General features: G+C 46.6%; 1 protein-coding gene across 3 annotated transcripts in view; it reads left to right on the plus strand.

The window, feature by feature from the left end:
- Window positions 1–19,136, plus strand: part of RTKN (rhotekin) — a 53,249-nt gene that overhangs the window by 21,691 nt on the left and 12,422 nt on the right. For all 3 annotated transcript variants that reach the window (XM_044274594.1, XM_044274593.1, XM_044274592.1), the window contains 7 exons: window positions 205–266; window positions 3,914–3,967; window positions 15,160–15,277; window positions 15,374–15,586; window positions 15,729–15,823; window positions 16,317–16,423; window positions 16,498–16,623. In XM_044274594.1, coding sequence (XP_044130529.1) covers window positions 205–266; window positions 3,914–3,967; window positions 15,160–15,277; window positions 15,374–15,586; window positions 15,729–15,823; window positions 16,317–16,423; window positions 16,498–16,623 — 775 coding nt within the window. The remainder of the gene's footprint in view (window positions 1–204; window positions 267–3,913; window positions 3,968–15,159; window positions 15,278–15,373; window positions 15,587–15,728; window positions 15,824–16,316; window positions 16,424–16,497; window positions 16,624–19,136) is intronic.

Raw genomic sequence — 19,136 nt, forward strand, 5'->3', positions numbered from 1 at the left:
GGTGGTGACTGGACATCCAGTAATGTGTATACAGTCAGAGGCAGAGGAGACGTGACCTGTGTCACTCCTGTACCTCAGTATTATATGGTGGTGACTGGACATCCAGTAATGTGTATACAGTCAGAGGCAGGGGAGACGTGATCTGTGTCACTCCTGCACTGTTTCTTCTCACCTGAAGCTCCTCACTGTCATTGTCTTCTTCAGGCCTTCAGATGGCGGCTCTGTCGATGAACGTCTCCCTTGCAAAGGAAAACTGTCGATCTCAGGTTTGTGTATCTGACGTTATATAATGAATTGTTTTGAGGATTTTGGATAAATAAATGTGTGTAAAATGTGTCTGGAGTCATACAGATTTGTGGGGGAGATGAGCAGGGTATGTATCTGGAGTATTATATATGGGGGTATGTATCTGGTGTATTATATATGGGGCGGTATGTATCTGGGGTATTATATATGGGGGTATGTATCTGGTGTATTATATATGGGGCGGTATGTATCTGGGGTATTATATATGGGGATATATACAGTACAGACTAAAAGTTTGGACGCACCTTCTCATTCAAAGAGTTTTCTTTATTTTCATGACTATGACAATTGTATATTCACACTGAAGGCATCAAAACTATGAATTAACACATGTGGAATTATATACATAACAAAAAAGTGTGAAACAACTGAAAATCTGTCATATTCTAGGTTCTTCACAGTAGCCGCCTTTTGCTTTGATTACTGCTTTGCACACTCTTGGCATTCTCTTGAAGAGCTTCCAGAGGTAGTCACCTGAAATGGTCTTCCAACAGTCTTGAAGGAGTTCCCAGAGATGCTTAGCACTTGTTGGCCCTTTTGCCTTCACTCTGCGGTCCAGCTCACCCCAAACCATCTGGATTGGGTTCAGGTCCGGTGACTGTAGAGGCCAGGTCATCTGGCGCAGCACCCCATCACTCTCCTTCATGGTCAAATAGCCCTTACACAGCCTGGAGGTGTGTTTGGGGTCATTGTCCTGTTGAAAAATAAATTATGTCCAACTAAACGCAAACCGGATGGAATAGCATGCCGCTGCAAGATGCTGTGGTAGCCATGCTGGTTCAGTATGCCTTCAATTCTGAATAAATCCCCAACAGTGTCACCAGCACAGCACCCCCACACCATCACACCTCCTCCTCCTCCATGCTTCACGGTGGGAACCAGGCATGTAGAGTCCATCCGTTCACCTTTTCTGCGTCGCACAAAGACACGGTGGTTGGAACCAAAGATCTCAGATTTGGACTCCTCAGACCAAAGCACAGATTTCCACTGGTCTAATGTCCATTCCTTGTGTTCTTTAGCCCAAACAAGTCTCTTCTGCTTGTTGCCTGTCCTTAGCAGTGGTTTCCTAGCAGATCTTCTACCATGAAGGCCTGATTCACACAGTCTCCTCTTAACAGTTGTTCTAGAGATGTGTCTGCTGCTAGAACTCTGGGTGGCATTGACCTGGTCTCTAATCTGAGCTGCTGTTAACCTGCGATTTCTGAGGCTGGTGACTCGGGTGAACTTCTCCTCCGCAGCAGAGGTGACTCTTGGTCTTCCTTTCCTGGGGCGGTCCGCATGTGAGCCAGTTTCTTTGTAGCACTTGATGGTTTTTGTGACTGCACTTGGGGACACTTTCAAAGTTTTCCCAATTTTTCGGACTGACTGACCTTCATTTCTTAAAGTAATGATGGCCACTCGTTTTTCTTTACTTAGCTGCTTTTTTCTTGCCATGATACAAATTCTAACAGTCTATTCAGTAGGACTATCAGCTGTGTATCCACCTGACTTCTCCACAACGCAACTGATGGTCCCAACCCCATTTATAAGACAAGAAATCCCACTTATTACACCTGACAGGGCACACCTGTGAAGTGAAGACCATTTCAGGTGACTACCTCTTGGAGCTCATCAAGAGAATGCCAAGAGTGTGCAAAGCAGTAATCAAAGCAAAAGGTGGCTACTGTGAAGAACCTAGAATATGACATATTTTCAGTTGTTTCACACTTGTTTGTTATGTATATAATTCCACATGTGATAATTCATAGTTTTGATGCCTTCAGTGTGAAGCTACAATTGTCATGAAAATAAAGAAAACTCTTTGAATGAGAAGGTGTGGCCAAACTTTTGGTCTGTACTGTATCTGTGGTATTATATATAGGGGTATGTATCTGGGGTACTATATATGGGGTTATGTATCTGGAGTATTATACATCAGGGGTATGTATCTGGAGTACTATATATGGGGGTATGTATCTGGGGTATTATATATGGGGGTATGTATCTGGGGTATTATATATGGGGGTATGTATCTGGGATATTATATATGGGGGTATGTATCTGGAGTATTATACATGTTATATGGGGGTATGTATCTGGGCTACTATATATGGGGGTTATGTATCTGGAGTATTATACACGGGGGGTTTATCTGGGGTATTATATATTGGAGGTTGGTACCTGGAGTATTATATATTGGGGTATGTAGCTGGGGTACTATATATGGGGGTTATGTATCTGGGGTATAATATATGGGGGTTATGTATCTGGAGTATTATACATGAGTGGTATGTATCTGGGGTATAATATATGGGGGTATGTATCTGGAGTACTATATATGGGGGTATGTATCTGGAGTACTATATATGGGGGTATGTATCTGGGGTATTATATATGGGGGTATGTATCTGGGGTATTATATATGGGGGTATGTATCTGGGGTTTTATATATGGGGGTATGTATCTGGGATATTTTATATGGGGGTATGTATCTGGAGTATTATACATGTTATATGGGGGTATGTATCTGGGCTACTATATATGGGGGTTATGTATCTGGAGTATTATACACAGGGGGTTTATCTGGGGTATTATATATTGGAGGTTGGTACCTGGAGTATTATATATTGGGGTATGTATCTGGGGTATAATATATGGGGGTTATGTATCTGGGGTATAATATATGGGGGTATGTATCTGGAGTATTATACATGGGGGGTATGTATCTGGGGTATAATATATGGGGATATGTATCTGGAGTACTATATATGGGGGTATGTATCTGGAGTACTATATATGGGGGTATGTTTATGGAGTAATATATATGAGGGTATGTTTATGGAGTACTATATATGGGTGTATGTATCTGGAGTATTATACATGTTTCTGGGCTACTATATATGGGGGTTATGTATCTGGAGTATTATACACGGGGGGTTTATCTGGGGTATTATATATTGGAGGTTGGTACCTGGAGTATTATATATTGGGGTATGTAGCTGGGGTACTATATATGGGGGTTATGTATCTGGAGTATTATACATGGGTGGTATGTATCTGGGGTATAATATATGGGGGTATGTATCTAGAGTACTATATATGGGGGTATGTATCTGGAGTATTATACATGGGGGGTATGTATCTGGGGTATAATATATGGGGGTATGTATCTGGAGTACTATATATGGGGGTATGTATCTGGAGTATTATACATGGGGGTATTTATCTGGAGTATTATACACTGGGGTATGTATCTGGGGTATAATATATGGGGGTATGTATCTGGAGTACTATATATGGGGGTATGTATCTGGAGTACTATATATGGGGGTATGTATCTGGAGTACTATATATGGGGGTATGTATCTGGAGTACTATATATGGGGGTATGTATCTGGAGTACTATATATGGGGGTATGTATCTGGAGTACTATACATGGGGGTATGTACCTGGAGTATTATATATTGGGGTATGTATCTGGGGTACTATATATGGGGGTATGTATCTGGAGTATTATACATGGGGGGGTATGTATCTAGGGTATAATATATGGGGGTATGTATCCGGAGTATTATACACGGGGGTATGTATCTGGGGTATAATATATTGTCGTCTTCTCTCCCTCAGATCTGCGGATCCCCCTGATGTGGAAAGACAGTGAATATTTTAAGAATAAGGGGGGTGAGTCTCCAGGTCTTGTTATGGTGGGCGTGGCCTAATACACCCAGTGCCCCGCCCATTATCTCATGAGCTCGTGTCTTGACCTAATAATTTTCTGCGGTGAAGATCATGAGACTGATCACTACATGTACAGGAGCATGCCCGCTACATGTACAGGAGCATGCCCACTACATGTACAGGAGCATGCCCGCTACATGTACAGGAGCATGCCCGCTACATGTACAGGAGCATGCCCGCTACATGTACAGGAGCATGCCCACTACATGTACAGGAGCATGCCCGCTACATGTACAGGAGCATGCCCACTACATGTACAGGAGCATGCCCGCTACATGTACAGGAGCATGCCCGCTACATGTACAGGAGCATGCCCGCTACATGTACAGGAGCATGCCCGCTACATGTACAGGAGCATGCCCACTACATGTACAGGAGCATGCCCACTACATGTACAGGAGCATGCCCACTACATGTACAGGAGCATGCCCACTACATGTACAGGAGCATGCCCACTACATGTACAGGAGCATGCCCACTACATGTACAGGAGCATGCCCACTACATGTACAGGAGCATGCCCACTACATGTACAGGAGCATGCCCGCTACATACACACAAAGAACACGCTCATTACATGTACAGGAGCATGCCCACTACATACACAGAGAACACGCTCACTACATGTACAGGAGCATGCCCACTACATACACACAGATAACACACTCATTACATGTACAGGAGCATGCCCACTACATGTACAGGAGCATGCCCACTACATACACGCAAAGAACACGCTCATTACATGTACAGGAGCATGCCCACTACATGTACAGGAGCATGCCCACTACATACACGCAAAGAACACGCTCATTACATGTACAGGAGCATGCCCACTACATGTACAGGAGCATGCCCACTACATACACACAGAGAACACGCTCACTACATGTACAGGAGCATGCCCACTACATACACACAGATAACACACTCATTACATGTACAGGAGCATGCCCACTACATGTACAGGAGCATGCCCACTACATACACGCAAAGAACACGCTCATTACATGTACAGGAGCATGCCCACTACATGTACAGGAGCATGCCCACTACATACACGCAAAGAACACGCTCATTACATGTACAGGAGCATGCCCACTACATGTACAGGAGCATGCCCACTACATACACGCAAAGAACACGCTCATTACATGTAGGAGCCCTAATGTACAGGAGCATGCCCACTACATGTACAGGAGCATGCCCACTACATGTACAGGAGCATGCCCACTACATGTACAGGAGCATGCCCACTACATGTACAGGAGCATGCCCACTACATGTACAGGAGCATGCCCACTACATGTACAGGAGCATGCCCACTACATGTACAGGAGCATGCCCACTACATGTACAGGAGCATGCCCACTACATACACACAGAGAACACGCTCACTACATACACACAGAGAACACGCTCATTACATGTACAGGAGCATGCCCACTACATGTACAGGAGCATGCCCACTACATGTACAGGAGCATGCCCACTACATGTACAGGAGCATGCCCACTACATACACACAGAGAACACGCTCATTACATGTACAGGAGCATGCCCACTACATGTACAGGAGCATGCCCACTACATGTACAGGAGCATGCCCACTACATGTACAGGAGCATGCCCACTACATGTACAGGAGCATGCCCACTACATGTACAGGAGCATGCCCCCACTTACATACACACAGAGAACACGCTCATTACATGTACAGGAGCATGCCCACTACATGTACAGGAGCATGCCCACTACATGTACAGGAGCATGCCCACTACATGTACAGGAGCATGCCCACTACATGTACAGGAGCATGCCCACTACATACACACAGAGAACACGCTCATACATGTACAGGAGCATGCCAACTACATACACACAGAGAACACGCTCATTACATGTACAGGAGCATGCTCTCTACATACACATATAGAGTACACACTCATTACATGTACAGGAGCATGCCCACTACATGTACAGGAGCATGCCCACTACATGTACAGGAGCATGCCCGCTACATGTACAGGAGCATGCCCACTACATACACACAGATAACACACTCATTACATGTACAGGAGCATGCCCACTACATGTACAGGAGCATGCCCACTACATACACGCAAAGAACACGCTCATTACATGTACAGGAGCATGCCCACTACATGTACAGGAGCATGCCCACTACATACACGCAAAGAACACGCTCATTACATGTACAGGAGCATGCCCACTACATGTACAGGAGCATGCCCACTACATACACACAGAGAACACGCTCACTACATGTACAGCAGCATGCCCACTACATACACACAGATAACACACTCATTACATGTACAGGAGCATGCCCACTACATGTACAGGAGCATGCCCACTACATACACGCAAAGAACACGCTCATTACATGTACAGGAGCATGCCCACTACATGTACAGGAGCATGCCCACTACATACACGCAAAGAACACGCTCATTACATGTACAGGAGCATGCCCACTACATGTACAGGAGCATGCCCACTACATACACGCAAAGAACACGCTCATTACATGTACAGGAGCATGCCCACTACATACACGCAAAGAACACGCTCATTACATGTACAGGAGCATGCCCACTACAATGTACAGGAGCATGCCCACTACATGGTTACAGAGCATGCCCACTACATGTACAGGAGCATGCCCACTACATGTACAGGAGCATGCCCACTACATGTACAGGAGCATGCCCACTACATGTACAGGAGCATGCCCACTACATGTACAGGAGCATGCCCACTACATGTACAGGAGCATGCCCACTACATGTACAGGAGCATGCCCACTACATGTACAGGAGCATGCCCACTACATGTACAGGAGCATGCCCACTACATGTACAGGAGCATGCCCACTACATGTACAGGAGCATGCCCACTACATGTACAGGAGCATGCCCACTACATGTACAGGAGCATGCCCACTACATGTACAGGAGCATGCCCACTACATGTACAGGAGCATGCCCACTACATGTACAGGAGCATGCCCACTACATACACACAGAGAACACGCTCATTACATGTACAGGAGCATGCCCACTACATACACACAGAGAACACGCTCATTACATGTACAGGAGCATGCCCACTACATGTACAGGAGCATGCCCACTACATGTACAGGAGCATGCCCACTACATGTACAGGAGCATGCCCACTACATGTACAGGAGCATGCCCACTACATACACACAGAGAACACGCTCATTACATGTACAGGAGCATGCCCACTACATGTACAGGAGCATGCCCACTACATACACACAGAGAACACGCTCATTACATGTACAGGAGCATGCCAACTACATACACACAGAGAACACGCTCATTACATGTACAGGAGCATGCCCACTACATGTACAGGAGCATGCCCACTACATGTACAGGAGCATGCCCACTACATACACACAGAGAACACGCTCATTACATGTACAGGAGCATGCCCACTACATACATACAGAACACGCTTGTGGCGAAACCAACCTCGCCACAGTGTTTTGGAGGGGGCTGTTTAAAAGCCTCTTGCCTCAGGATTATGGCCCATAGTAACTTTTGAACCCCTGAACCTATTCCAGGGAATTTTGGATAGGTTTGTCCCCCAAGTTATACTGTTTAAATTGATGTAAGTTATATGTATGGACAATGTAACCTCACAAAGTTATAACAACTTATAATAAGTGTAACTTGTCAGCTTGGGAGGAATATGCTGGGTGTGGTTCTATTGTCCCATTGTCCCATTGTGTGTGTAAATGGTGATGTCTGTCCTGTTGTCTCCACATGTGTATTGGCGATCTCCCTTTGTCCTGAGAGATAGGCCTCATGCACACGACCGTTGTGTGCATCCGTGGCCGTTGTGCCGTTTTCATTTTTTTTTTCACGGACCCATTGACTTTCAATGGGTCCGTGGAAAAATCGGAAAATGCACCGTTTTGCAGCCGAGGCCGTGATCCGTGTATCCTGTCCGTCAAAAAAATATGACCTGTCCTATTTTTTTGACGGACAACGGTTCACGGACCCATTCAAGTCAATGGGTCCGTGAAAGAACACGGATGCACACAAGATTGGCATCCGTGTCCGTGATCCGTGGCCGTAGGTTGCTTTCATACAGACGGATCCGAAGATCCGTCTGCATAAAAGCTTTTTCTGATCTAAGTTTTCACTTCGTGAAAACTCATTTCCGACAGTATATTCTAACGCAGAGGCGTTCCCATGATGATGGGGACGCTTCTAGTTAGAATACACTGCAAATTTGGTACAAGACTGCCCCCTGCTGCCTGGCACCACCCGATCTCTTACAGGGGGATATGATAGCACAATTAACCTCTTCAGGTGCGGCACCTGAAGGGGTTAATTGTACTATCATATTCTCCTGTAAGAGATCAGGGCTGCCAGGCAGCAGGGGGCAGACCCCCCCCTCCCCAGTTTGAATATCGTTGGTGGCACAGTGTGCGCCCACCATCGCCCCCCCCCCTTCCTCCCTCTATAGTTAAAAATCGTTTGTGGTACAGTGTGCGCCCACCATCGCCCCCCCCCTCTCTATAGTAGTAACAACCATTGGTGGCAGTGTGCGGCCACCATCGCCCCCCCCTCTCTCTATAGTAGTAACAACCATTGGTGGCAGTGTGCGGCCTCCCATCTGCCCCCCCCCCCCCAATAGTACAATTGTAGAAGATTCATACTTACCTGCTGCTGCTGCGATGTCTGTGACCGGCCGGGAGCTCCTCCTACTGGTAAGTGACAGTTCTTTAGCAATGCGCCGCACAGACCTGTCACTTACCAGTAGGTGGAGCTCCCGGCCGGTCACAGACATCGCAGCAGCAAGCAGGTAAGTATGAATCTTCTACAATTGTACTATTGCTAAGTAACCATGGCAACCAGGGATGCAGTAGCTTCCTGGTTGCCATGGTTACCGATCGGAGCCCCAGCGATTAAACTGGGACTCCGTTCGGAACTCCGCTGCCACCAATGATGGGGGGGGGGAATGGGAGGCCGCACACTGCCACCAATGGTTGTTACTACTATAGAGAGAGGGGGGCCGATGGTGGGCGCACACTGTGCCACCAACGATTTTTAACTATAGAGGGAGGGAGGGGGGGGGGCGATTTTGGGCACACACTGTGCCACCAACGATTTTTAACTATAGAGGGAGGAAGGGGGGGGCGATGGTGGGCGCACACTGTGCCACCAACGATATTCAAACTGGGGAGGGGGGGGGCTGCCCCCTGCTGCCTGACAGCCCTGATCTCTTACAGGAGAATATGATAGTACAATTAACCCCTTTAGGTGCCGCACCTGAAGAGGTTAATTGTGCTATCATATCCCCCTGTAAGAGATCGGGTGGTGCCAGGCAGCAGGGGGCAGTCTTGTACCAAGTTTGCAGTGTATTCTAACCTGAAGCGTCCCCATCACCATGGGAACGCCTCTGTGTTAGAATATACTGTCGGAAATGAGTTTCACGATGTAGCTCATATCCGACAGTATATTCTAACGTAGAGGCGTTCCCATGGTGATGGGGACGCTTCAAGTTATGTTCGGGTGTCCGCCTGGCCGTGCGGAGGCAAGCGGATCCGTCCAGACTTATAATGTAAGTCAATGGGGACCGATCCGTTTGTAGATGACACACTGTGGCTCAATTTTCAAACGGATCCGTCCCCCATTGACTTTCAATGTAAAGTCTGGACGGATCCGTCTGAGGCTACTTTCACACTTAGAAATGTTTTAACAATATAATGCAGACGGATCCGCTCTAAACAGAGCCACCGTCTGCATTATGAACACAAGTGTGAAAGTAAAGGGACTCCAGACTTTACATTGAAAGTCAATGGGGACGGATCCGTTTGCAATGGCACCATATTGTGTCAACTTCAAACGGATCCGTCCCCATTGACTTGCATTGTAATTCAGGAGGGATCCGTTTGGCTCCGCACGGCCAGGCGGACGCCAAAACGACTTTTTTTTCATGTCTGTGGATCCTCCAAAAATCAAGGAAGACCCACGGACGAAAAAACGGTCACGGATCACGGACCCACGGACCCCGTTTTTGCGGACCGTGAAAAAAAACTGTCGTGTGCATGAGGCCATAATTGGATTGCCCTCGGTTGTCTCCGGGACAGAGAGGAGGAAACCATGATGCATTGTGGGGATGTGTTGTATCTGTTCTGTGTCGCAGTCTCCCTTCTGGTCCTCTAGGGGGCGGGAACGATTGGTTGCTGTACTTGCATTGTGTGTGTTGTAAGATATTGATTGGTTGGATTTCAAAACCCTGTGGGCAGTACTATGTATGTTTGTTATGAATAAAAGAGGCTGTATCTGAAGTACAGTCAGATCACTGCTGACCCTCAAGACGGAGCCTTGTCTCGTTATTGGGGGGATTCCCTGTATGCTGTTAGAGACTGATTGCCAGGAGTGTAAGCTGACTGATACGCTTTTCCTGTTCGTCTGCTAGCAGCTATTTGCGAGGTTCCAGTTTGGAGTTCTATTTTGTATCCAGTTCGGGAGTTTGGTGTTCTGCAGTAGCTGTGTCTGTCTCTCAGAAAGGGGCATATCGCCTAAACGGATTTTAACCCCTTGTCTGCTGAAACGGTCCGTTACAATTGGTGGCAAGCAGCGGGATCGTTCCTACAGCCAGAAGGACAGCTACAGGAGACACCATTTCTTTGGATTTTACAACTTAAGGGCAACGCATGTCTCAGTACAGTGACCCTAAAAGCACCAGGATGGAACCAGCAGTGGAGTACAGATACTCTGTTGAGGAATTTGACCGTATGATGTGGTTGCGGCTGAACTTCTTCTTCGGACCCAATCCAGCTGAGAAATACGTGAAGTTTGTGAGGAGTCTAGTGTTCAAGACCCTACTATACCGGGCAGAAGGTGACGGTCAGCTGCCACATTGGGTGGACCTCCATCGGAAGTTACAGTTGCGGGACAGAGGGAGCCTAGTCTCCATTCCCCAGCGGCAGTGTGAAGAGCAGGGAGAGGAGAGCAGCGTCCTCCCTCCCCAGCGGCAGGCTGAGTTACAGGGGGCAGAGGTAGTTGTTCCTGCCCCCCAGCAGCAGCATGATTTTTTGGGAATTGGGAGCCTAGTCTCCATTCTCCAGCAGCCGTGTGATGTACAGGGAATTGGAAGCCCAGTCTCCATTCCCCAGTGGCAGGTGGAGTTACAGGGGGCAGAGACAGTTGGTCCTGTCCCCCAGCGGCAGAGTGTCCAGCAGGGAATAGAGAGCCCAGTCTCCTTTCCCCAGCAGCGGGACACTGTATTGGGAGGGGAGACAGTCGGTTTCCCCCTCCAACAACCAGGCTCCAACCAGGCTTCTTCCGTGGTAACGCTGGCACCAGGGCAGAGTACCGCTGATACCTGCCCACAAAGCAACCTCCACTCCAAGCCAGGGAGCAACACAGAGACCAGGAGTACCAGCTACCAATATAATCTTCGAGGATTCACTGGACAGAGACAGGCTACTAAATTCAGCAGGTCCAGTATTGGGTTGTGGGTGGGCTGCCAGACTAACTCAGGTACCGACCGCCGTGAGGTCAGGTATCTGGTTAGTCTTCCCTGGGGGGGGGGAGATGTGTGGCGAAACCAACCTCGCCACGGTGTTTTGGAGAGGGCTGTTTAAAAGCCTCTTGCCTCAGGATTATGGCCCATACTAACTTTTGAACCCCTGAACCTATTCCAGGGAATTTTGGATAGGTTTGTCCCCAAGTTATACTGTTTAAATTGATGTAAGTTATATGTATGGACAATGTAACCTCACAAAGTTATAACAACTTATAATAAGTGTAACTTGTCAGCTTGGGAGGAATATGCTGGGTGTGGTTCTATTGTCCCATTGTGTGTGTAAATGGTGATGTCTGTCCTGTTGTCTCCACATGTGTATTGGCGATCTCCCTTTGTCCTGAGAGATAATTGGATTGCCCTCGGTTGTCTCCGGGACAGAGAGGAGGAAACCATGATGCATTGTGGGGATGTGTTGTATCTGTTCTGTGTCGCAGTCTCCCTTCTGGTCCTCTACGGGGCGTGAACGATTGGTTGCTGTACTTGCATTGTGTGTGTTGTAAGATATTGATTGGTTGGATTTCAAAACCCTGTGGGCAGTACTATGTTTGTTTGTTATGAATAAAAGAGGCTGTACCTGAAGTACAGTCAGACCACTGCTTGACCCTCAACACGGAGCCTTGTCTCGTTATTGGGGGGATTCCCTGTATGCTGTTGGAGACTGATAGCCAGGAGTGTAAGCGGATTGTATGCTTTTCCTGTTCGTCTGCTAGCAGCTATTCGCGAGGTTCCAGTTTGGAGTGCTATTTTGTATCCAGTTCGGGAGGTTGGTGTTCTGCAGTAGCTGTGCCTGTCTCTCAGAAAGGGGCATATCGCCTAAACGGATTTTAACCCCTTGTCGGTCCGTTACAACGCTCACTACATGTACAGGAGCATGCCCACTACATACACACAGAGAACACACTCATTACATGTACAGGAGCATGCTCTCTACATACACACAGAGAGAAAACACTCATTACATGTACAGGAGAATGCCCACTACATACACACAGAGAACACGCTAATTACATGTACAGGAGCATGCCCACTACATACACATAGAGAACACACTCATTACATGTACAGGAGCATGCTCTCTACATACACACAGAACACGCTCACTACATGTACAGGAGTATGCCCAGTACATACACACAGAGAACACGCTCATTACATGTACAGGAGCATGCCCACTACATACACACAGAGAACACAATCACTACATGTACAGGAGCATGCCCACTACATACACACAGAGAACACGCTAATTACATGTACAGGAGCATGCCCACTACATACACATAGAGAACACACTCATTACATGTACAGGAGCATGCTCTCTACATACACACAGAACACGCTCACTACATGTACAGGAGTATGCCCAGTACATACACACAGAGAACACGCTCATTACATGTACAGGAGCATGTCCACTACATACACACAGAGAACACAATCACTACATGTACAGGAGCATGCCCACTACATACACACAGATAACACACTCATTACATGTACAGGAGCATGCCCACTACATGTACAGGAGCATGCCCACTACATACACACAGAGAACACGCTCACTACATGTACAGGAGCATGCCCACTACATACACACAGAGAACACATTCACTACATGTACAGGAGCATGCCCACTACATACACACAGAGAACACACTCACTACATGTACAGGAGCATGCTCTCTACATACACACATAGAGAACATGCTCACTACATGTACAGGAGCATGCCCACTACATACACAGAGAACACACTTACTACATGTACAGGAGCATGCCCACTACATACACACAGAAAACACTCACTACATGTACAGGAGCATGCCCACTACATACACACAGAAAACGCTCACTACATGTACAGGAGCATGCCCACTACATACACACAGAGAACACGCTCACTACATGTACAGGAGCATGCCCACTACATACACACAGAGAACACGCTCACTACATGTACAGGAGCATGCCCACTACATACACACAGAGAACACGCTCACTACATGTACAGGAGCATGCCCACTACATACACACAGAGAACACGCTCACTACATGTACAGGAGCATGCCCACTACATACACACAGAGAACACGCTCACTACATGTACAGGAGCATGCCCACTACATACACACAGAGAACACGCTCACTACATGTACAGGAGCATGCCCACTACATACACACAGAGAACACGCTCACTACATGTACAGGAGCATGCCCACTACATACACATAGAGAACACGCTCACTACATGTACAGGAGCATGCCCACTACCTGTGTAGATGGGCACACAGCACTCGATAGGAGACAACCCTCACCATGGCTCTATATGATCACCTCCTTGGCCACGAATTGTAGAAGTAATTTCCGCATTTGTATGTGACCCTCTAAGATAATCATGTGTGTCCTCTTAGATGGAGACTTTTCATAGACATGGGATGGTTGTGCTGTCACATCTGTTGTAAGACCTCTAGATGATGGTCCATTAATGACTTTGGTGGGGTTTGTGACTGGACCAAGGTCAACCTTGAGGAGGTCTCCGGAGAGTGGTGCTCCTGTTCTCAGCCCTAGTTATCAGGGATGATGTGTTTGTACTTGGACTGTATGACATGGGACGATAAACGCCTATGTCATATCACACAGACTGTACCTTACCAGCTGAAGGATGCGTTCCACATCTGGATTCATCATGGATAAATGTAACATTCTTCACCTGGTGACCGGTAATCTTCCTGGACCATTTGTCATGGGAATGGTCAGACTGAGAGAGTCACTACTGGAGAAGCAAAACAGCACAGTATCAGTCAGCTGCTTCTAAGGGCCCTTGTACAGTCGTAGGATCTGGCCTACTGTTGGGAATGAACGTTTATACAAATGTGAATGTTCCAACAAATGAGACCAATGTTCACCCAGAGTTATTCCACGTAATAGAACTCTGAAGCCAGAAATAAAGCATAGGGTCCAGCAATGGGGGCGTCATCTTCTGCTCTATAGAGAATTAGGGCCACCTCCTCTAGAATATGCCGTTCAGTCCTGGTAACCCAAATATAAGCTGACAAAGGTCCAAATAAGAAGCAGCAGCTGAGGAGGAGGAGGCATTAAGTCATATTCATGAAGTCTAGAAAGGTATAGGTAATTGGTCCATACAGGAGCAGCTGTCCACTACAAGGGCACCCTGGACAACAGGGTGTGGGAAAATGAACATTGGTCCATTCTCACCAGTGGGCTGGAACTCGATGGACACAACTATAGCATATAGCCACAAATTACACAGAGCTGGACTATTTCTTCTGAAGGTTCATTAGTTGCTCAGCTGTGCCCCTTGGGCGTGCCATGCTTTGGCCCATCCTGTTGATGGCCACCATCCTGTCCCTCTTGATTCCAATCATACTGATCTTGAGTTGGGTTATTGGACACCTGTGACATCTTCAGCCTGTTTACCAAAGACAGGTTGGACTTCATCTAAGAGCCTGCAGATATATCACACAGAAGAGGGTCACCTACTTGGCTCATAGAAATGACCATTTGTATTGCAGAGCTCCATCGATGTGCAGTGTTCTGCGCTCTGCAAATCCGAGGAGAGGTTTATGACACAGAGATGGTCTTTGTAGATCGCACCACCACAGATATCTGCTTTGAGAATGCAATAGTCTTGTAAGTGTCTTCTTTCCTGTTGTTCTGGCCCATATCTTCAATGGTCCCTTCTTACATGGTGTAACCGCCAGTAGTTACCTGTTGTGTCTTTTCCAGCTCTGATGTGGACCCTGGGTTCGAGCTCAGCCTTCAGCTCTACAGTTGTGCGGTTGATGAAGATTTTTCACTCTCTGGGACACCGCGAAGATTATCTACCAGACTCAGCACTTCATTGGGGAGATCTTCTGGGCGAAGGTTACGAGGTGCCATGGATGGGACCGGCAGCAACGGGGGAGCAGGTCCCATCCTGCTACCACCTCCCAGTGTTCCGTGAGTGCTACTGGGGGCTTAATCTGTGATGTGTCCAGGATGCTTCCTAGGCAGATCCAGGATTTATGAGAATATTTGTAATGACTTGTACATAATAATCTGCTCTGTATTTGGAATTTATGGTGCATTTCTCATATTTCAGGGGCCCTAAATTTCAACTGTTAGCCCATACCAAGCTGACTTTGGCCCATGTGCAGGATGGCTTCCGGACTCATGACCTCACCATGAGCAGCTCTGGTAAGGATATTGTGGGATTTTCAAACGCTCCTAAAAAAATTCTTCCCTCAGGTGGGGGAACCCCAGAGAATATGCCTGCTCTTCCAGATCATGATCATCAGAAACTGCATAGATGTCTATGTATGAATGATATGTCTGTAGGGTGGTGGTTCCTGAAGAAGAGGGGTGTAGTCAGACCCCATTACAGTACCCCCAGCATGGAAGGATTTGGTAGATCAGGCCATCTCCAGCCAACACCCTTGGTGTCTACTGTATTCCTCCCTCCTTCCCTTACGTCTCGCAGAGGGGTAACCCCAGAGCATGTGCCTTCTACGTGTGGCTGATGATATCAGGATATGTATAAATTACTGGGTGGTGGAGAAAGTCCTGTAGTGTAGAGTTCCAGTACGCCCTTCCAGGAAGGTCTCATCTCCAGAGAAGAACCTCCTCAGACCTGTGTGTGCTCAGCGATGGGCATGTGTGGAGATCTCCGTCCTCACTCTTCTTCTTACAGATGAGAGTTCCTGCTGGCTGCCGTTATATGGAAGCGTGTGCTGCCGTCTTACTGCACAGCCTGACTGTATGAATCAGGACATGATGTCCGGAGTTCTGCACATCCAGGTAGTCTGTCAGCTCACATATATGGCTGTAGGACATGTCACTAAGAATGGCACCTAACATGGCGACTTTCACAGGGCCGAGGACAGAAGAGCTGGCAGCGCTTGTTCTGCGTGTTACGTGGATGTCAGCTGCTCTGCTACAAAGGACAGTCTCATCCGGGGTCTGAAACCGAACCTGACCTGACGGTCTCTGTTAACAAGGCAAGACTGAGACTGAGCGTCTGTATTACATGTGTGATATTACATGGAGAGCGTCTGTATTACATGTGTGATATTACATGGAGAGCGTCTGTATTACATGTGTGATATTACATGGAGAGTCGTCACTAATAAATGTGTGATATTACAGGGAGAGTGTCTGTGTTACATGTGTGATATTACATGGGGAAGTGTCTATATCACATGTGTGATATTACAGGGAGAGTGTCTGTGTTACATGTGTGATATTACAGGGAGAGTGTCTGTGTTACATGTGTGATATTACATGGAGAGTGTCTGTGTTACATGTGTGATATTACATGGAGAGTGTCTGTGTTACATGTGTGATATTACATGGAGAGTGTCTGTGTTACATGTGTGATATTACATGGAGAGTGTCTGTGTTACATGTGTGATATTACACAGAGAGTCGTCACTAATACATGTGTGATATTACATGGGGAAGTGTCTGTGTTACATGTGTGATATTACATGGAGAGTGTCTGTGTTACATGTGTGATATTACATGGAGAGTGTCTGTGTTACATGTGTGATATTACATGGAGAGTGTCTGTGTTACATGTGTGATATTACATGGGGAGTGTCTGTATTACATGTGTGATATTACATGGAGAGTCGTCACTAATACATGTGTGATATTACATGGGGAAGTGTCTGTGTTACATGTGTGATATTACATGGAGAGTGTCTGTGTTACTTGTGTGATATTACATGGAGAGTGTCTGTGTTACATGTGTGATATTACATGGAGAGTGTCTGTGTTACATGTGTGATATTACATGGAGAGTGTCTGTGTTACATGTGTGATATTACATGGAGAGTGTCTGTGTTACATGTGTGATATTACATGGAGAGTCGTCACTAATACATGTGTGATATTACAGGGAGAGTGTCTGTGTTACATGTGTGATATTACATGGAGAGTGTCTGTGTTACATGTGTGATATTACATGGAGAGTGTCTATATTACATGTGTGATATTACATGGAGAGTGTCTGTGTTACATGTGTGATATTACATGGAGAGTGTCTGTGTTACATGTGTGATATTACATGGAGAGTGTCTGTGTTACATGTGTGATATTACATGGAGAGTGTCTGTGTTACTTGTGTGATATTACATGGAGAGTGTCTGTGTTACATGTGTGATATTACATGGAGAGTGTCTGTGTTACTTGTGTGATATTACATGGAGAGTGTCTGTGTTACATGTGTGATATTACATGGAGAGTGTCTGTGTTACATGTGTGATATTACATGGAGAGTGTCTGTGTTACATGTGTGATATTACATGGAGAGTGTCTGTGTTACATGTGTGATATTACATGGAGAGTGTCTGTGTTACATGTGTGATATTACATGGAGAGTGTCTGTGTTACATGTGTGATATTACACAGAGAGTCGTCACTAATACATGTGTGATATTACATGGGGAAGTGTCTGTGTTACATGTGTGATATTACATGGAGAGTGTCTGTGTTACATGTGTGATATTACATGGAGAGTGTCTGTGTTACATGTGTGATATTACATGGAGAGTGTCTGTGTTACATGTGTGATATTACACAGAGAGTCGTCACTAATACATGTGTGATATTACATGGGGAAGTGTCTGTGTTACATGTGTGATATTACATGGAGAGTGTCTGTGTTACATGTGTGATATTACAGGGAGAGTGTCTGTGTTACATGTGTGATATTACATGGAGAGTGTCTGTGTTACATGTGTGATATTACAGGGAGAGTGTCTGTGTTACATGTGTGATATTACAGGGAGAGTGTCTGTATTACATGTGTGATATTACATGGGGAAGTGTCTCTATTACATGTGTGATATTACATGGAGAGTGTCTGTGTTACATGTGTGATATTACATGGGGAAGTGTCTCTATTACATGTGTGATATTACATGGAGAGTGTCTGTGTTACATGTGTGATATTACATGGGGAAGTGTCTCTATTACATGTGTGATATTACATGGGGAAGTGTCTATATTACATGTGTGATATTACACCGAGAGTCGTCACTAATACATGTGTGATATTACATGGGGAAGTGTCTATATTACATGTGTGATATTACATGGGGAAGTGTCTCTATTACATGTGTGATATTACACCGAGAGTCGTCACTAATACATGTGTGATATTACATGGGGAAGTGTCTATATTACATGTGTGATATTACACCGAGAGTCGTCACTAATAGTTAAGGCTGCATGCAGCCTGTTATTGTGGGAGGGGCCAGGTCCCCTTACTTAAACCCCCTCGTACAGCTCACCATCACCGCGCCCGCCGACCAGCACTTCATGTGACGCACGTCACTTCCGGTAAGCACGCGCCCCAGGTAAGTATCACCACGCGCCTCCCGTGGTGGGCTCCGGTCTTCCGTCTGCTGGGCCGTTGTTCGACCGCTGGCCCGCTCCTCCATTCGCCTTCGGCCGCCGCAGGCTCCCCTCTCCGCCGTCCGGGGGCGTCCGTCCTCTCGCGAGAGGC

Source organism: Bufo gargarizans, unplaced genomic scaffold (genome assembly GCF_014858855.1).
Source record: "Bufo gargarizans isolate SCDJY-AF-19 unplaced genomic scaffold, ASM1485885v1 original_scaffold_1853_pilon, whole genome shotgun sequence".
Classification (NCBI taxonomy): Eukaryota; Metazoa; Chordata; class Amphibia; order Anura; family Bufonidae; genus Bufo; species Bufo gargarizans.